We start from the raw sequence: 21416 nt of genomic DNA, 5'->3' as shown, positions 1-21416 counted from the left end.
CCCTGAAGGGGCAATGTCAGACAAGAAGATATTCAGATAAAGTCCTCAGAAGTCTGAAATGGAAATTGGGAAGGGGGGGCGGGAATGGGGGCAGGGCAACAAAGAGTCAAGTGACCGAGCCAAAAGAGACGGCTATTGTGCCAGCTATGAGGTGTGCCTCCCTCGGGGTTATTAAAGTAGACAGTGGGATCAGCTCACCAGCGATGAGCCAAGCTGACAGAATGTGTCTCAATATAAAAAGCTGAGCCATCAGTCAATGTGAATGTGAAACCTGAGACGCAAGGGGCCCGTGTGTGATATTATATATAGTGAGGGAAAGAGAGCGCATCAGAGAGCTTAGGAGCTGCTCACGTGGCCATGGAGCTCGAGACTCACAGATATCACAGAGTCTGGGTGTAGTGGACTACAGAGTCTGCCATGAAGTTGGTGAGTGTCTGGAAAGACAGGAGAGCTACAAAGGGCCATAAAGTCTGATGGGCACAGCACACCTTCATGGACTTTATACCTTTTAACATGATGGTGTTACAACAAAAACTTGAAATGGAATTTAGTTAATTTTTTTACCGGGATATATTGTACAAAACCTACTCCACATTTTTAGTGTGCGGAATGCTGGGTGGGTGGTGATAAGAGGGTGACTTCATGGCAGCATTCTGCACCCAGTACAAATCTGATGGCAAAAGTTAACAGAAATAATTATCTTTTTAAAAAGTTAAACAAAAATGAGGGAGGATTACAAGGAGAACACAAAGTACCAAATAAACTGGAGATAAAAACATCTGGCCTGCCTATACAGGTCTTAAACCCCGTTTACTAGACAGAGTAGCTCATCAATTTTTCCAGTACTTCAGCAATCACAATGCACCCCTTTCTTTCTCTAGACCATCGTTTCTTAAACTGATTTTGGGTTGCACAAAGTCGAGATTCACAATTGTATTCAATGGGAAAGGGTCCCGTATGGTGTGTGGAGTGTCTTGTGATGGGTCACCGCAATCGACATTGTTCAGCTATGACCTGCAGGGTGACCACCCCGCTTTCTCGGAATGTCTGTCGGTGGCGATTCTCCAAGGGAAACCCGAAAGGGATGAAAGTCGGCAGCAATACTGGGTCTCGAAGTCACTAAGAAGGCAAAATTAGGGCATGAGAAATATAAGTTTGAGAAAAGCTTATCTAGACCATCTCCTTTCTTTCTTCCAAAAGTTGAGCCTTCACCCCAGCTTCTCCTGACTGCACACTCAAACCTGGCCTACACTAACACCCATACATTTGAAAATGCTTTTTGTAGTTGATGTGGCCCTCCATCCACACTGAACCGGCATTTTCAGTATCTCCAAAGTGTGTAGATTTGCAAATGCTGGATCTCACTCTGTTGGGCCCTTGAGCAAGGCCCTTAAACTGAAAATTACTCTGGGGTGCTGTACAATGGTTGATCCTGGGCTCTGACCCACAAAGATCATGTGAAAAGACAATTTCCCCTTGGAGACTAATAAAGTGTATCATCATCATATCAAGTATCATTGTATATTCAAAGACATTCTAGCATTCAATCCTATCTATCTATCTATCTATCTATCTATCTATCTATCTATCTATCTATCTATCTATCTATCTATCTATCTATCTATCTATCTATCTATCTATCTATCTATCTATCTATCTATCTATCTATCTATCTATCTATCTATCTATCTATCTATCTATCTATCTATCTATCTATCTATCGTTAGATGCTAGGGGTCTCTGTTGCCCCTTTAACCCCAACAGACAGACGCTCAGGACCCAAGGTGAAAGCACTGAAAAGTATTTTTATTATTTTCTTCTCAATAATAGTGCCCTAAGCACCATAGCCACCAATGAACAATTAAGTGATCAACACAATATGTTTCTCTTTCTCTTCCACACCTCCCAGCAAGCTTTGTCCACCTCCAACCAGCTCTGGCTCACTTGCTGGGTTTTCAGCCGTCCTTTAAATAGTGCCTGACCCGGAAGTGCTTCTGTTCATCCTCCCATGTGACTTTCCAGATGGAGAACTCAAGTTATTTAGTCATCCCAGAAGTACTTCAGGGCTCCTGTCCGCATGATCCATTAGTACATCTGGGCTATAAGGAAAGTATGACTCCCCAGGTCCTTTGACAGCTCCCTCTGGTGGCACCCAACAGGGTTGAGAAACCAAACTCCAAGTCCCAGGATGCCCTGTGGGAATTTGGGGCACCGCTATACTCCAGGGAAGCTGCCATCTAGGACCATGGGGGAGTCACTGTCCAAAAGTAGCTGCCTTCCCCCATCCTTTCATTCTCAGGGTGTCCTGGCCAGTTTGAGCTGCTGGTAGTCTATCTATCTATCTATCTATCTATCTATCTATCTATCTATCTATCTATCTATCTATCTATCTATCTATCTATCTATCTATCTATCTATCTATCTATCTATCTATAGTGTTCTTCTGTCTGTCTGTCTGTCTGTCCGGACGTCTGTCTATTATATAAGTGCTCTTCTGATCTACTTACTAACTATTAGTAGTAATAGTAATAGCTGTCTTTTAATTAATTGCTGAACTATGGTCAGTTGACAATGGAGGAGAGGAAAACTAAAAATATCTGTGAGCAGCACCCCTGGAGGAAATAAACCTCTGGGGGTCCACATCTAATTATAACAGGCAAAGTCAAAAGATAAGTCAGCCACAGATATAGTCCTGGAGACCCTGGCCAGTTGGCCACCAAGACCATCTTGTTCATAGTACAGGAAAGTCTGTGTGGGGGCATCTAATCTGATAAGAAAATCTCTCCATCCAATGATTCCAAAGTTTTCAGTACCTTAGATTTCTTTCCTATTGGCAGGAAAACAACTTGTAAGTAGAGCAGTGGTACCGAGAGTCACAGCAGGACTTGGAGAAGGCAAACAGAATATATTATAGAAGGGTTGGTAACCGTTCAGAATTATTGCATTACTTATATTTTTAAACAGATAACTAACAAACAGACTACATATGCACAGCTAATCATGAGCTCTAATTAGGGCATGTCTGACTAAAGCAGTGAGTCTTCAGCTTGAACCTAAAAGCCGAGACCAAAGGGGCATCTCTTAAATAAGCAAGCAGATCGTTCCACAGCTTTGGAACCCTGTAGTTAAAAGCTCGACCTCCCACCGGCATCTTGAGACCATAATATGTGCTCTGGTTTGAAAAAAATGATAATTTCAGATTAAGTAAGCAGGGCCTAGGCCATTCAAAGCTTTACATATAAGAAGAAGGAAGGCATGTTCTCACTGTCTGCAGGACGTTTACTATTACTATTTCAGTTTCCTTAGACATCCCAACAGCATGCAGCTTAGGGTAACTGGCCAACCTATTTCAGCGCAGTGTGAGTAAATGTGAATGTTTATGTGTGAGTGTGCCTTACGATGAACTGGTGTCCCATTCAGAGTTGGGTCACCACTTGCACTGTAGGCCGCAGGAGTAGCTCCCAGCAATCCTGAACCAGAAAAGTGGTAAGGATATGGATGGACACAGGCATCTGTCCATTAGTGATCCTGTATCCTAGGCTCAAATCCACACCCTATTGTAATCTGTGTGCACATTCTCACCATGACTGTGTGGATCTTCGTCCCACCTCCCTTAGACTTGTGAGATGGTGTGTGGCGTAAGTGCAAGAAGGTGCCAAGAATGACATAAGCAGGCAAACAAAACTTTAAAGGAGGCATTTACTGAAAAATCAGTATGGAGTGATCCATATAGGACTTCCATGTACATACTGTATCACTTTAGTGTTACTGCAGCAGTGTACTGTACAATAGTATACCATCAAATCTGTATAATATCTATCTATCTATCATAAATGCTTTTAATTCTTTCCATGGAAGTGAATCCAAATGTAATTAACAGAAAATGTGTGTTTGACAAGTGAATTAAGGAAATGTGTGCCTGCTTTATTATTTTGCGGATGAGGTAATTTGTACCAATCAGGAAGCCTCAATTGTTGTAATATCCAGCGTCCGGCTGTGTCATGGGGTTCAGGCTGCAGGATATCTTTAAATAGGCCCACTCCAAGTAGTTTCCCATCCTTTTCACCAAAGGCCCTGTGGTAAGCTGTTTGCTGACCGGCAGCATCACAGAACTGATTGGCTTTTGAGGGACAGAGCTTGGACTGGATTGGTCCTGGATATGAAGTGGGTCAGTGGTGGCCTACCTGCCTGATATAGCTGTTGATCCACAAGTAACAGTAGTTATGAAGACACAAAGGGTGTCATTTTGGATTGTATTGTAATCAAGTCAAAGACCCTTAGAGTTTTAAAAGGAATGGCAAATTCTAAATGTAAACCAATGAAGAAAGTTAAGTAGTTAAGGAAGATGAGATAGGCCCTGTTGGGCAGAATGTCTCTCTCTTCCAAACTACTGCTGAATTCAGTACATGGGATCCTTGAGGAGAACACTGGAACTGGAGCCAGGAATTGGTTGTGACATAACCGTTTGCTTCCCAAGAGTACCCTACATAAAATGGCATAAATGTGATGCAGGATTAACTGGCATAAACTGGAACTCGATCCACTAGATGTGTAAACAGCAGCCCGAGTCTCTCCCAGGTCATAGTGCTCATCTGGCACATTGATAAAATGAACCTTTTACCATTTGTCCTGTTTACTGAGACCTTCTTCTCCACTTCTGTTTGCCTGACATCACCATGCTTGCTTTAAAAGGCTGACATCAACCGAAGTTCTCCTCCTCCTGCACATTGCAGGTCCTCCTTCTTGGCATCAGATTCGAAATTGGACTCCTCAGCACCTTCGCCATGATTCTGTGATGCACTCTACATTTTCTGACTTTTGTTAAGGTGGGAGGAGGAGTGCTGCTCCTGAGTCCTGTAAAACAAATACACCAAATTCCAGCCCACTGTTTGTCTTGTAGCCGCCAGCTGGAGACGCTTTGGGTCCCACGCAGGATGTCTCTTGGGATCATGGTACTGCCGGAAGCAAATGGGCTGCCCTCTTAACCTTAAAAAAAAACAAAAAAAAAACAAAGGGAAACCTTCACACTGTAAGTGTTCAGCTAACCTTGTTTTATTTTAATCTTTTACTTTTGGCTAAGAAGGCAGTAAAAGTCTCCTTAAGATAAAAATGCCACATGTAAGGGCACCATCTCATGGTGCCCAGATGGATCTCCCATAGTCAGTCTGCCTATTAGTGATGCTTGTTTGTGTGGGAAAAGCTGGGGAGAGCGCTTTACAGACGAGCGGGAAGTCAGGACAGAGAAGGCTTCTACTTCACATGACCCAGGGCAGCAGGAGGGCAGCTCTCTCGGCCTTCCAGGATGATTAAGTTCCTTTTTCAAGGCTGCACAAGGTCCCTTGACCCAGAAACATTGAGGCTGTGGAAGAAGCTCGTGAGAAAACTGAACAGTCGCCTAAAAAGACAAGTGTGCCGGACTGTATGTCACTGGTAGGATTCTGGCAGTTGTCTTTTCAAATCCTCTGCCTTCCCGGCCATGACAGGTTTAGTCTAACTCATGCTCAGTTGCCCCTTGAAGGTCTGCAGTAGAGATTAAGTCCTGGCCCACCCCAGCAGCATTGGGCACAGAGCAGGAACCACACCTGAACAGGGTGGCAGCCCACCACAGGGCACTTCATCTCTCCTCACAGTGTCTGAAGAAGGGATCCTTTTATCTTTCAGATAAAAACTACTTTTGTATAAGTTCAATAAAAATTTGATTACCATAAAAGAAGATATATTCACTAACAATTCGTTGTTTAAGAACTTGCGTTCGTAAACAAAGTTAAACAGGACTACAGAAAAATGTTATGGAGTTTCCTCTTTTAAAGATTAACTTGGTCATTGTCATACAAGTTACTTTACATTTTTCCTCACTTGATTGGCATTAGACCTTAGCTGTCATCCCACATCAGGGTGATAAAGTCAAGGCATCAGTCAATCAGGTAGTACACTCCGAATGGGTGGCGCTGCTGCCTCGCTGCTCCAGAGACCTGGGCCCGTATTTATCAAGCGTCTCAGATGTACTCCTAGGAAGTGCACTAAAAGTCGGAGTAGGATAAGAATTTGTCATTCCTCACAGTATGACATGAGAAGTAGTTACACAGCGTCCTACACCCACTGCCGGCTAGCAGTAGAAGATCACGTTTGAGATGAATGACATCATTGTGAATTTCCCCTTGGGATTAATAAAGTATCTATCTATCTATCTATCTATCTATCTATCTATCTATCTATCTATCTATCTATCTATCTATCTATCTATCTATCTATCTATCTATCTATCTATCTATCTATCTATCTATCTATCTATCTATCACGATTTTAGGGCAACCTGAGCTGCAAACTGGCATTCACGAGGGCCAGGGCCGGAATGAGACCATTTAGAGGCCCTAAGCATTTAAAAGATTTTAATGCCACCATATACATCTAATTCAAAATTTAAAAAATAATAAACCATAAGATACAATTGTATTTTTAAAATTATTTATATATTTTTATTTATAGGAAAGTTTATCTTATAAAATTAAATTTTTTGCAAATCATCATACAAAATGTGTACGATAATGCCGTACTATGTGTTATCGTACATGCCATAAAATTATCACACATGTATTATACGTAATTATCGTAAGTCTGGCAACGCTGCACTGCACTCACTCTCAGTGAACGACTGAACTGGACAGCCGTCAAGAGCGCTCTGGAGCAGGTTTTCATCCAGGATGTTTCTATACATTGCTGCAGTCATCTTTCCCTTTATCCTGACTAGTCGCCCAGTTCCTGCCGCTGAAAAACATCCCCACAGCATGATGCTGCCACCACCATGCTTCACTGTAGAGATGGTATTGGCCTGGTGATGAGCGGTGCCTGGTTTCCTCCAAACGTGACGCCTGGCATTTACACCAAAGAGTTCAATCTTTGTCTCATCAGACCAGAGAATTTTCTTTCTCATGGTCTGAGAGTCCTTCAGGTGCCTTTTGGCAAACTCCAGGTGGGCTGCCATGTGCCTTTTACTAAGGAGTGGCTTCCGTCTGGCCACTCTACCATACAGGCCTGATTGGTGGATTGCTGCAGAGATGATTGTCCTTCTGGAATGTTCTCCTCTCTCCAAAGAGGACCTCTGGAGCTCTGACAGAGTGACCATCGGGTTCTTGGTCACCTCCCTGACTAAGGCCCTTCTTCCCCGATCGCTCAGTTTAGATGGCCGGCCAGCTCTAGAAAGATTTTTGGTGGTTTCGAACTTCTTCCACTTACGGGTGATGGAGGCCACTGAGCTCATTGGGACCTTCAAAGCAGCAGAAATGTTTCTGTAACCTTCCCCAGATTTGTGCCTCGAGAGAATCCTGTCTCGGAGGTCTACAGACAATTCCTTTGACTTCATGCTTGGTTTGTGCTCTGACATGAACTGTCAACTGTGGGACCTTAGATAGACAGGTGTGTGCCTTTCCAAATCATGTCCAGTCAACTGAATTTACCACAGGTGAACTCCAATTAAGCTGCAGAAACATCTCAAGGATGATCAGGAGAAACAGGATGCACCTGAGCTCAATTTTGAGCTTCATGGCAAAGGCTGTGAATACTTATGTACATGTGCTTTCTCAGTTTTTTTATTTTTAATAAATTTGCAAAAACCTCAAGTAAACTTTTTTCACGTTGTCATTATGGGGTGTTGTGTGTAGAATTCTGAGGAAAACAATGAATTTAATCCATTTTGGAATAAGGCTGTTACATAACAAAATGTGGAAAAAGTGATGTGCTGTGAATACTTTCTTGATGCACTGTAGTTCTAACAGAGCCAGAGAAGTAGGTAAAGGACAATTGGGAGGATCTTGGACAACACCTTCCACCCAATTCCTTCTGATTTCTGTCCTCAGCAGCCACAGACAGGTCCTCATCGTGCCGTGATGACCCCTTTACTCTTTATTAATGTTTGAGTTTTTTTTTTTTGTTTGTTTGTTTCAGAACCCTGCCGTAGGGACCGCCTCACACTTGGCTTCTGCCAGACCCTCAAGCTGCTGGGAAGATGCAAGCTGCCAACAGTGAAAGAGCAATGCTGCCAGAGCTGCCAAGCTCCTGGTCATGGAGTACGGGAGCGGGGCGATGAGCGTGTCACCCGGAGGTGATGGGGAGCTGAGATGCAACAGGACACTTGGAGGCACACAAAACCCCCATTGGTGCATTTACCAGTGGAAGCCTGACAGCTAACGTTCAGAAAATTTTCCAAAGTTATCTGCTAGCCCCTTTAATTCCAAAACCTTCCAGTGTGTTTACATAGGGGGGGGCGGGAGCGTGCCTGTACAGATTTCAGGGCAGTCGCAGCACAGACTCTACCTGCTGTTTGTCTGTCTGTGACACTCAGGTGCTCTTGGCGCTTTGCCTGGCCAAACTGGCCCATCCCCTTTACTTGAACTGTGCCTTTTTGATTTTCTAGGTGCTTCTATTTCTCTTTATATATACATGAATAGATATTTGAGGGTTCTAACTGTATGCTGTAGCTGAAATGTCTCTCAGAATAACAGTTAACACCCAAATAATCCAAAGTGTATACAGTTGAGCCTCAGGCACACAGCAGGCCTTTTTGTATGTATTGTGATTTTAACACGTGGAGGAAAAAAATCTGCATTGGCTAAACCACTGGACACTGTTACGTGTGCACTATAAATGTTTTATACTAACCAGTGAAGTGACTCCTGTGTTTTGTTTGCTCACCACCCTGCCCCTCGAGGCACTGGATTAGCTGCGGCTTGCTCCTGTCTCTCGCGTTTCTGTGATTCCAGTACTGAGTGAGTGATGAGATGCCCCTTAATGACTGGCTCTCAAGTTTAAAACCATCACAGAGAAGGATATAAACGAAGGGGCAAAACCCGATATCTGTAAGGAGGTTTCAGGGGTAACAAGCTGAGGTGACCTGCCTATCAAGTCTTCCTTTAACTGCCAAACAAACTCTGCCCAAAGGCAATGGCCAGAATGTCTTGATCATCCACACCGGGCACAGCAGGCGCTTATTCTTTAAAACCTTGTTTGGCTCATAAAGCTAGAAATCCAACATTTAGAACCTTTTTGTGTTTGTCCTTTTTCTTAGAACAACCACAAGTGACTCAAGTTGTTTTTTTTTTTTTTTTTTGTTCTTTATTTCGCCTTATACAATTTCTTGTATTAGGAATTTGGTAGTTTTTCGCATACCCCTTGGGGTCAGAGCGCAGGGTCAGCCATTGTACAGCGCCCCTGGAGCAATTACAGGTTAAGGGCCTTGCTCAAGGGCCCAGGAGAGCAGTGGCCTTTATGGCAGTGACGGGGATTCGAACCGGCAACCTTTGGGATACCAGCGCAGATCCTTAGCCTCAGAGCCACCACTCCGCCCTTGCTCAGTCTCAGAATTTATTCAAAAAATATTATATAAGAGATAATACAATGAAAATGGTTGGGGTCTTCTAAGAGAAACCCATTTAATAGCAATGATGCTAATAAACGTTGGAAAGGAAAACAAATAAAACGGGGTCAGACTAAACAGTTCAGCACTGGTCTTCAAAAAGATGCCTCTGCAGGGTAATGTATCGATGCAGTGAAGGCTGTTTTGTCGTGTTAGGGTCCTAGGGTGATTCTGTTCTATTCTTTATACTCTTTATTATGGCAACTATAACAGAATGCTGAAAGTCGAATACTCTTACCACACTGCAGTTCAGCACTTCACCCTTCTATTCACACCTACAACACTAAGCAATTACGTAAGAGCACCAGAAGGGGCAGCCAAGAAAAACTTGCAAATCTTCTTCTTATTTTTCATCTTCTTCTTCGACCTTCTCCATAGAGCTCGGTCCTGCACCTTCTATCCAGTCAAACCATTTTTTTTTCAGATATTCTTTGACTTTCTGTGACTCACTTTCACTTCCTTGTACTTCTATTCCCATCACTCATTTGCCCCAGTATTCATTGTCTCTAATGATCTATGCCACTTCAACCTACTTTGCTATACTTTCTTAAATTTCTCTCCCACTTTTGTTACACCTTTGATTGTCATGTCTATTATAAAATAAAATCTCGGAAGGTTGGAAGGAGACGAGACGTGACTTTCTCAGAGAGACACTTTCACGTCCCGCGAGACGAGACCTTGTGCCAAGAGATTTAACCATGACCCGGGGCTGGAAATAAAAGACAAAGAGTAGATGACAAAGTAGAATGTCGTAAAGAATTCAAAAACATTGGCGTGGTACACATTCAGAGCGGTTTAGAGATAATGGAAGTACTAAAATATGAAACTCTCAAAAAAAGGATAGTAAAGATCGCATTAGCGCAAACAAACAGAAATTATTACTCAGTGAAATAACGGAACAGCGGAAAGAGATCGAATATATTGTTCGGATTTAAACTTTAAGTCGGAGACTTGTAGATCGTATGATTTGTGTTGCCATAAGGGGAAAAAAAGTAGTGTTTTTTTTCCCAATGAAGAGGTGTATCCGCGAGAATTAAAAGATTTGTGGTTTGGTGAAAGTGAAATTTAGCAAGAGAAAATTTCAAGCATGCACACGGTTGAATCATTTCTCATTTGTGTGAATGCTATTGTCAGACACGTTTCTTATAGAGAGAAAGAAACGATATTCACTCACGGGCAGTTATATGTTGCATTGTCTCGATGTAATTCCAAACACAAAATCAAAATTCAATGCGATATTGATGGAAAGGTCAAAGCGAAAAGAGGTTGAATACAGTATATGGATGTAGGTGATATGCCAGAAGTGCGCGATGCAGATCACGTGGTACAGCAACAGCAAGACAGCAGCTGATCGAGCAAAGAGGAGGTAAAAAAAAATTGTATTTGTTTCCCATTATATCACCGTTTAAGAGGAGGTTTCAGAGGAGCGACCACGTCTCCTTGGGGTGCGTTCAGCCCCCCTCTTCACAACACAAGTGGCATAGACGTGAAGTGGCTGGTTGTGGTAGGGGGTGGTCAAGTGAAGCAAGCAGGGGACGAAGCCCCCTAGTATTAATGATAAACATTTTTATACCTAGTGCCATATAAAAGCAAAGAGAATGTGACTTTTAATGCTAGATGCATAGTTTCAAGTGGATCATAAACTTGTAGTTACACTTGATTTTCTTCTTAGCTCACTCATTACTTGCAGAGGGCAAGGCAGCCTAACTGCATATGGCCACCGAGTGAAAGAGAGAGGCAGAGAGACCACTTTGGTTTCCTGTCATGCATCAGGAACCAATGGGCAGTGCTTGAAATGGAACCAAAGTATTGGCGGTACTCTTTTTTTTTCATACTGTTTATAGTGATTCAATAGCATTCATTTGAATGTTTCAGCACCATTGTGTTACATTAAGAGAAGCTGACGATTCTTACTGGTATAGTTAAGTAGGTCCTCCATAAAATATAAGTTGTTGCAATACACTGACATTCAAACAAAGAATTTTGGTTCCCCTTAAAGCCTTGCTGGGATACATCATCATTTGACTGAAGACCAGGGGGTGTCCTCCATGAAGCTCAGAGCCCCACAGTGGTACGCTAACAAACGGTACCACTACTCTATGTAGAAATTGCAAGAGGTACTGGTACTGGCCCAGTTCAAGCACTGCCAATGGGGTGTCATGGTTCAGAGAGACTCTCCTGATGCATCAACCAGTCCTATTCAGCTACAATTCAATTCTTCAATAACCAGTATGACCAGTCAAGTCCCTACTTCATACCAGTTCCTGTTTCAGCACAGCCCCCATTCCATCTCCAGCCAGATTGTCCTTTCATTTCAGGCTGGCTGGCCCTTCCTGGGAGGACAGCTCATAGCATACCCTTGGAAAACTGGTTATAAATAGACTGATGAAGGCCTCCAACCCCCCTACCGCAAATGACATTCCTCAACGCAACACTTAACAAAAGGTTCCTAAAAGCTTACAATGACTTGTTTAACAAAAGCTATTCTCTCTTTAAGTCACTAATTCATTCTTAAATGACGATTTACAAACAGTTATCAAAATGTGAAACATCAATCTACATAATGGTGCCTTCCAGCCAGCTCTGTTCTTTTATATATTCGAGACTGGAAGAGGTGGGACTTCTGAAGAATGTCGGCAGTGGGGACACTCATTTTCTATTGGCTCTTCCTCCACTCTTCGGTAGAAGAAACAAGAGAGGTTAGTGACTGCATCTCGCTCAGTCCTGCCCCCCACTACAAAGCCTCCAGCGCCATCCTGTAACACGTGTGTGACACACTGCACACATTGATTTTTCATATTTTCATTTTTTTTACATGAGTTTTGTGTTTTTTAATATTTGTTTTTGCCACACTATATTAATGGTTTTCACCGGGATCATCATTGATGGTATTGTTAGCTACAATATTTGTTACCTGGCATGCAACTGGGCATCATTGTAACACATGACATCACCAATGACAATGTAAGTAGGTGGGCGCTGTACAAAGCTTGTAATCCAAGCATTGGTTAAGTCCAAAAAGAAACATACCAACAATTTTTCAATCAAAGCTTATTTCAGATTAGTCAATAAACCTTTTGCTACAGATACTTTGACTTTAGCATTTTTGGTTTTGACGATCAGTTTAGTCTTCCCAGTTTTTCGGACCACCTTTCTTTAAAGTCTGCCTGTCCGTCTTTGAAATCATCCTTCTCTTGTTTGTCACTCTTTGTGAGCTCCTAGCCAGCAGAACACTTACAACAGAATGCTCAGAGCAGCACCGAATGACTCCAAGATGGAGGAAGGTGCCTACAATAACCAGCATCTCCATCCCTTTGTTATTGAAATGAGGCAACAGCTTAATTCGCAGAGACTTTGTGTCAGCTCCTCATTTTAACGAAACAATTGCATTAGACAGGCAGCTTCAAGAATTAAAGAAATCCTCTAAGTGGGAGCAAAATAAAAGCCTTAGGATTTGTAACAAACAACTTAAGAAATGGCAAGTAGATGGGTTATGCTCCTACTGCGCGGATGTGAAGCATTGGATTGCGAGGTGTCCTAAATTAAATGAAAAGGATAAGCATTCTTAATTTTTCAACTGCTTCATGGAATTATTTAAAGGTACCAGTCAGAATTGATGATAGTGTAAATGTTAGACTCTGTTGACTTGGAACAAGATATTCTTAGCACGGGGATAATAAAACAGTTGGTTATTCCCAAGTATCTATTAAAAGTTGAAAAGCGCATTTCTTCAATTGACGGCGGTCTAATTGGATGGGGGCTCGCAGATTAGATTACTCTGAGCCATTCATCTATAAACTGAGTGGTGTTTGCATCACAAAACATTGTCATCTTTTGTATTAAAAATTAATGCCTGCAGTGATGCAACAGAGATTCATAACAGGCACAGAAGTGATCCTTTGTTGGAAAAGTCTAGAAAAGTGACCTTGGGGACTGAGATATCAAATTAATGTGTGAGGCATTTCTTATAGGTGCAAGATCAATAATAACTTGGATGACATGGATGAAACGTTTTTATTTTATTTTTTTGGTTGTAATGAGAAAACCTTTGAATGGAACCATGGAACCAAAAAAGTCAAAGTAAAAACGTCAGCACTGAAGGACAATATCAAGACCGAATTTTAGCAAGAACTTTTAAAGGCCTTCAGAATCCACAGATCAGATCAGGAAGTGCACTTATAGATAGATAGATAGATAGATAGATAGATAGATAGATAGATAGATAGATAGATAGATAGATAGATAGATAGATAGATAGATAGATAGATAGATACTTTATTAATCCCAAGAGGAAATTCACTGTATATTCAAAATACAGTAATCCCTCACTTATCGCGGTAGATAGGTTCCAAGGCCGACCGCGATAACTGAATTTCCGCGAAGTAGGGACACTATATTTATTTAATTATTTAACGTGTATTTGGACGTTTTTAAACCCTCCCTGTATTGTTTACAACCCACCATTTACTCTATTAAAAACAGGGACAACTGCTAACCAATATGAAATCAGTAGATAAGTTTACACTTACTGTATAGCGAAGTACACGTAGAAGCTTGTAGGCGGTCATGACGTCGTCGACCTTGTTGCAAAGATTCCTAAAGCAGATTCCATCCAGACTTGTACTGCCTTATCACGTCCACTAGAAACTCGTTTTGCACCCTGGTTAAAGGACACTGCGGCCGTAGATCTTATATGCTTTTCCTCCTTTTTAAATAAAAAGAATCGATGTCCTGCAGCGGTGTAGCTGTTCCCTTCCTTCAACATATCCAAAACTTTTACCTTTTCTGCAATCATTTGCATCTTCTGTTGGTGCTTGGACACGGCCCCTGAAGCATTAGCACGTTAATGATGAATGAGTGAGATGAGACTTCCTGGTTAATGCAACACTCCGTCGCTGAGCCAATCAGCAGCACAAAGGAACTTAACTGCGTGCTCTGATTGGGTAGCTTCTCAGCCATCCGCCAATAGCATCTCTTGTATGAAATCAACTGGGCAAACCAACTGAGGAAGCAAGTAAAAAGACCCATTGTCCGCAGAAACCCGCGAAGCAGCGAAAAATCCGCGTTATGAATTTAGATATGCTTACATATAAAATCCGCGAAGTCGTGAATCCGCGAAAAGTGAACCACGAAGTAGCGAGGGATTACTTACTGTATAGCTGAATTTTTAACCCGCTGTGCCAATTATTATTAATGGGTCACAGCCTATGAGGCCCCGGCCATAAAAAACGAGAGACATGGGCCTAGCAATGGGTAGGAAAAAAACAGCAGCGAGTGTAGGAACTTAAAATGATATCCTAAATGTTACAAAATACTCCTAAACTGACACATCCCAGCCAGGGTTTTCAAATTCATTTTGCTACTTTTGTTGATTAAGGGCATTCTTTTTTGTTTTCGTTTCTGTATGTAAGCTGCCAGCTTTATGTTCCATGATTTTTATGGGTGGTCCCCCAAGAGGTGGGGTCACCTGTTAATCGCCACCAGGAACTGCCCTCTGTCCCTATAAGTCCGGAGGGTCTCCCACAGTTTCAAATGTGCTTTCGAGTGGTGGATTTCCTTGCTTTTTTTCTGTTGTGTTATTTCTGCATTTTATAAACCTGTGTTCTGTTTTTTGATTTCACTTTGGATTCTCTATTAGGACTTTATTCACCTAGGATTTCCTTTACTCCTTTATGACTATGCGATCTTTGGAGCTTCATAGTTTTAAAGAGCATTTTGTGAAAATAAAATTTATATTTTATGAAGACCCCTATGTTTGCTAGGGTTTGAATGTAAATTACACCCCACCCCCACACCCGAATGGGCAATTTTGTTAGTGTTTTTGGGACTCCCAGTCATAACATAAAATATTTGGAGAACTGAAAATAAATGCCAGAAATGGATTATCTGACTTAGAAAACCCCCAAAATGAGTATCAGATCATGCAATAAACAATACTGACATATTTTTGTGGTCCGTTGTTTATTTAATTCATCAAAGATGAAAGTAACTCAATAAATCAAAATGTGTTGCAATCAACATCTGAAATACACCCCCCCGGCCCCTTGTCCCATGCCATACTGACCACACCACCACACATTGTCCAGTAAGGGCCTGCATCACAAGCCCCTGCACATCAAAGATTTAACTGTGGCAGCAGCCAATTCCCAGTTACGAATGGACTGGTTGGATGCTCCATTAATCCATGTTTCAGACAACTCCAGAAGGATCATGCTGTAAATGGTGGACAGCCAGTTCTTCACTGAGATTAGATCAGGGGACCTCCACCAACAGGCAAGAAGTTTAGCAGCTACTGTGCTTAGAAATAAACATTTGTACTGATGCTCCAACAGAGCAAAGCCTAAAAGATCTAAGAGCCACAAGAGCACATATGTGGCAATCTAGGAACTGCAACTGATGGCATTTAAGAAAGCGAGCAAGAAATCAGAGACAAGAAAGCCCAGCACAGGAGGACAAAACCAACACATATGTATGAATGGCTGTGGGGCATCATAGGGGCAAAACTGACAGGAGGGATCTGGGCTAAAACCCATCAAATACAATTTACTTAGAGTAAAATATAACCTACGTACAAACTTAAATTAAGAAGACAAATGATTGGGGTTTCTGTTTCCTCCCAAAGTCCAAAGACATGCAGGTTAGGTCGATTGGCGATTCTAAATTGGCCCTAGTGTTTGTTTGGTGTGTGTGTGTCCTGCGGTGGGTTGGCGCCCTGCCCGGGTTTGGTTCCCTGCCTTGTGCCCTGTGTTGGCTGGGATTGGCTCCAGCAGACCCCCGTGACCCTGTGTTCGGATTCAGCGGGTTGGAAAATGGATGGATGGATGATTGTGGTTTCTTGATAAGAATATGACATTTTAAAGGTTTATTCCAGCAAATATGAGATGATAATGTGAGGTCCTGGGACCACTGAGAGATGAGGGGTAGAGGTTTATATGAAGCCTTACATAGCAGGGAGTAAAGAAAAGAGTCAAGTTTTCTGTGGGGAGAAAAGGAACCAGCAGGAGAGAAAGGAGGATGACAAGTGTAACCACAAGGGGCCGCCACTGAGCCTCAAATCACAGAAACAGCAATACCCAACACAATTCAGGTTATTTGACAAAACTATTTCTTCATACAAACACCAGCAAAAATATACCACTCACAACCCTCCTTTCCCCTCAGTGAGAGTATTGCCCACTGCCTCCCGACTCTGACTCGATTTAAATGAGCCAGTGAGCCCTCTTTTAAAACAGACTCAGGAATTGTTTTGAGTCTCCTGTCCAGATTGTCCAGAACATTTCTGAGATGTGTGGAAACCAGGGCAGTCCTCCAATGGTGGTATCTAGAGATCTCAACAGAGCTGTGTTTCCAGACCCCAACTCCCATGCCACCCTGCATGTGTCTTAACCTGATCCAACCTTGAGGAACACTGCCACCTGTTCTGTGGAGGAATGAACTGCTCCTAGTTGGCCTCCTGGTCAGGTATGAATCCATTCTTTATCCCAGCTAGGATGCCTGTCCTTCGTCCCTGGCATCTACATAGGGTAAAGGAAATGTAAGGGAGGCACCATGTGCCCAAAGTGGTGAACGAAGCAGTAGGTAGTAGAAAGTGGAAGAAGGAATGTCAAAGAGAGACTGAAGATTTCTGAATGATTCGAGGCCAGAATCCTCAAACAGATTTCTCAAAACACTGATGCCATGTTGCTTCTACGCAATGAATAAAAAATTAATAACACAGCCCACAACATAACAAAAAAGTGTAAGCAGTCTGAGAAACCCATGTGAACCTGCAAAACTTCCTGGTGTAGCAGTGGTATTTAATGGCAAATGTGTCACGGTGGTGTCAGCAGTGGGATGCAGAGAGGTATTGTGTGATTAGGTAGCAGTCTTATTAAATCAATTTTGAATGTGGTTCACATTGTAGATACTGACATTGGTTGAGCAACACGCTTTTCCGCTAATCATAAGAAAACCTGTGATGTAATGGAAGTGCAGTAATCAGTGTGAATGAGCCTGGAGGGCTTTGTGCTTCTCCCTGGTGTAGGGGAATCCTGGCTGGATTCTCTGTAATAAGATGCCCTGCTAAACAAAGCGACTGTGGCCCCAGATCAAGGCTGCGTTAAGATCTTTTCCTAAGTGACTTTCATTTATTTGGCTTCTCCTTTATATTTATGTGACAAAGTCATTGTTAAGCTTTCTTGCCTTCCATTAATTTTTACTAAGACGGTTCCAAACCTTGAGCATGTGTTCCTGGTACCAGTAAGCTGAAACAGGGTGAATGCTTTGCAGAGAAGGTTGTGAGATATTTTTCTCTGTGGTAGGGTTACTCAATAAAGATAAAGGAAGCTTTTGTGACTTTCAGTTATCAGTGACCTACAGGCAACAAATGTTTCCCCTTAGCGAGCAGAAACAAACAGTCCTCCAAATGCCATCTTTCTGAAATGACGCCAGCTGGACTTGAATGCACAGGACTCTGCACAGCCACCTCAGGTAGCCAGCATATTCAGAGGACATCCCCTGGGCTGAGCCGCTAAGTGGGGGATATCAATGGAAGGCCCCCCACAGTGCACTTTAGGCTTTTTTGCCTGGTCTTCATGTCTGCATTAACCATTACAAGACAACAAAGCAGCTCAGTCCATTGCCAGTTTAACTGCACAAACTGATTTACTGTGCATCACTTGAACCAGAGCTCCATGAAAACACTTGGCTTGCATCCTGGAAGGCCCCAGGGCAGTGGCTGCAAGTTTATTCACTCTCAGTTAAAGGAGTTCACCATTCTGAAGCCTCTGCTCTGGCTCTCCTACTTCACCGCCTTCCATTTCTCTACGTCCTTTATTCCCATTTCAATGACCGCTAATTTAAAAGCCCCCAGTTTGGAGGTCATACATCCTTAGGCACCCCAGGTGTATCTAGGATGGGAGCAGCTGCTCCAGTCACTTTTCAGATTTCTCAGTGCAAGAAGTACCAGATGTTTCAGATTTTTAAATTTTTTTTACATGTGTTTTTGTGTTTTAGACAATTTTTATTGCTGAATCGTGTTCATGGTTTTCAGCAGAATCGTCAGTGGTGGTATCATTAGGTTCACTACTCAGCATATGAGCGGGCGTCATGACATTACCATGTGACATTATCACTTGTAGGTGGCACACGGGATATCTTACCTGGCTGGGAGGTGGCAACTGGACAGAAAGGTATCCCAGCTGAGAGGGGAAGAAGTTGCACCCAATGGATGGATGGACATCTCAGCCAGATGAGATGGGTCCTTACTCAGGTGGGAAGCCCCAGAAAAATGGACATGTGTCCCGACTGAACATGTGTGTAGCACCTTCCCTGGCCAGGATAAAAAAGGAGAACAGAGAAGGTCTGTCTCTGGGGGGTGTTTATTCCCCCTAGTCACTAGATGGCAGCAGTCCTCGATATCAACGCCTATTTGGGAACCAGCAGGGAATGCAGGAAATTATAGTTCAGCAGCACAACTCTTTTTGGGGTCTGTGGGTGCTGCAAGACGGTGCAGCAGGGAGATGTACTCTCTGTTATTTGGAGCTTCCACGTGAGTACAGGGCAACTGCCCTGACACTAGCAGTAATCCTGGGTCCTCAATAAAAGGGACCTCACTGTCTTGTCCACGTGAGTCGGAGCTGGGAGGAAGATGGGCAACACTCTACTGGAGGAGCGTAGTGCAGTGGAGGGAGGAGAGATAACTGTGTTTTTTGTGCTCCATTTGTGAGGTATTGCAATAAATCATCCAATGATTTGAACCCGGGACAGGCTTGGTGTATTCATGTTGGGGTTTTAGGCTTTCTGGTGCCCCCAGGCTTTCACACACTGAAAATGTATTGAGGAAAGGCCTTATAGAATTCTTGCTATCTGACCATCGGCTAAATTCAACAAGAAATGAAACAACAAACTTCTGATCTGAGATTAGTTCCAGGCCCGTTTGCTATGTATACATTGCCCTCAATTTAGTTTTTTACATTATTGGTTTTGATGATCAGTTTAGAATTATTCTTCTCAGACTTTCAGACCTTTGCTTGTATAAAATCTGCTCGATCGCCTGCTCCGTCACCAGTGACTGCTGCTTTAAAAGCCCCCAGTTTGGAGGCCATACATTCTTAGGCACCCCAGGTGGAGCAGCTGCTCCACTCACTTTCCAGAGTTCTCAGGGCAAAACGTTCCAGATGTTTCAGATTTAATGCAGTCACCTCCGTGCCAAGGAGCTGAGGTTCCACCTCCTTAGGCCACGCTGGAATGACACGTGCCAGGCACTCCCTGAGACAGCACAAAAGCAGGACTGTCAAAACAAGCCGCATCACGCTGCTTAAGTGCAACTCGGTATCTTTTTCCAGCCGCAGCTTACTAATACCAACAGTCTGAATAAAAAAAACGCTTTTCACCAAACCACTGTGGCAAAATAGCCACTAGTGTGCCTGTAGGTCAAACGACGGCACAAACAGAGAATGGGGGATAGAGTCGGAAAGCATTGCTAAGCCCCATCTCATAGTTTCCACTTGGTGCTCACGTCTGTGGTTTCCTCGTCTCCCACACTTGTTTACTCTATTATTTGCCGCCTCATCGTAATCTGTTAGCATGGAAATGGAAAGTTTAGAATGGCGTTAAATCGCCATTTTATCCTGAAAGATGAGTGATGACAGTCCCAGCAACGGCTGCAGTCTGTTCACCGCACATAAAAGGAAAACACAGATTTCCTGTTTTAACTTTTCTGGCTTCTACATTACACTTACACCAGTACTTCCTTTCCAGCATTCATAATGAACACTTTTGAGTATTTAATGTCTTTTAGACTGAACCTGTGAGAGTTTGATATCCTGCAGCATTACCTCACTTGGAGAATGGCCTTGTCTAATCTCAGCACCTTGCAGATTTATTTTCTTGTAACTGAATCTCGTTTTCATCTTCTTGTAGTCTGAACTTGCTTGTCCTCGGTGTCCTCAGCTTTACCTGAACGGAGCCTGACCCTGTCAAATCTCAATAACCTGCCAACTTACCTTCTTGATACTGTATCTTAATCCCGTCTCCATTCTGTGCGTTCATCTTCGTGAAATCTGATCCTTCCTGCTCTCGGCATCCTGCAACTGTAATTGTGTAGCGTCTGAGAATATTCTTATTGGACTCTGAATCTGCCACATCATGCTGCTTGAACTTCTAGAAGTCTGACCAGGCCAAGGAGTCTACTGAAATGCAACTCAGTGTAGTCTGACCCAATCCGCTCTCCCAGCATACACCATTGTTTGTTACTGCTTCGGATCCTGTCTGCTTCTCTTTACTGACTCAAAGGTTCTCTAGAGCAGGGGTCTCAAACTCCGGTCCTGTTGAGCCCCCATGGCTGCAAGTTTTCATTCTAACCTTTTTCTTAATTAGTGACCTGTTTTTACTCCTAATTAACTTCTTTTGAATTAATTTTAATTGACTTCAATTGACTTGCTCTTGAAGACTCTTTAATTGTTTAATTAGCAGCTAAACAATAATGAGATACAAAATGAACCAAAACAAGACCAGCAACACATGACCAACATTGTCCATCACACAGAAAATAAAGAAGGGTGAAGGTCTCAGGAATGTCGATCTGCTCAGGTCCCCAAAACATTTTAACGGTGCGCTTAGAAATGAGAAAATCAACAATTTGAGAAATGTCTGCTATTGCACAGTTAGAGCAGCAACAAGACATGGAATTAAAGAACGGGTTAAGTAAACAACAAGACTTGGCGCCTAATTAAGAAAATGGTTGGAGTGAAATTGGTTGGAGTTTGAGACCCTATAGCCTTCCCCAGATCTTTGCCTCGACACAATCCTGTCTTTAATCTCAGCAGGCACATGGCTTTAACCATGTGGCTTATGAAATATATAAGACAGTGAAAAATCTGAAAAGCAATGAGGACAAAAGGTCAATATGAAAAGGACCACTGACCAATCCTACAAAAATAAGAACACTAACCCAAAAATCAAACCCTAAAGCCAGAAAAAATGTTTTGCTCACAAAAAGTGTAAGTCAGTAGAAGAAATCAAATAG

At 42.7% G+C, this 21416-nt stretch overlaps 1 protein-coding gene across 1 annotated transcript in view; it reads left to right on the top strand.

The window, feature by feature from the left end:
• The window catches only part of LOC114667294 (A disintegrin and metalloproteinase with thrombospondin motifs 7), a 92102-nt gene extending 83444 nt beyond the window's left edge, over positions 1-8658 (top strand). The window contains exon 24 of the mRNA XM_028822548.2: positions 7942-8658. Coding sequence (XP_028678381.1) covers positions 7942-8102 — 161 coding nt within the window. The 3' untranslated portion in view covers positions 8103-8658. The remainder of the gene's footprint in view (positions 1-7941) is intronic.
• The last annotated feature ends 12758 nt before the right edge of the window (positions 8659-21416 follow it).

The sequence above is a fragment of the Erpetoichthys calabaricus genome, chromosome 17 (genome assembly GCF_900747795.2).
Source record: "Erpetoichthys calabaricus chromosome 17, fErpCal1.3, whole genome shotgun sequence".
In the NCBI taxonomy this organism is placed as follows: Eukaryota; Metazoa; Chordata; class Cladistia; order Polypteriformes; family Polypteridae; genus Erpetoichthys; species Erpetoichthys calabaricus.
This window is presented reverse-complemented; position numbering and strand designations above follow the sequence as displayed.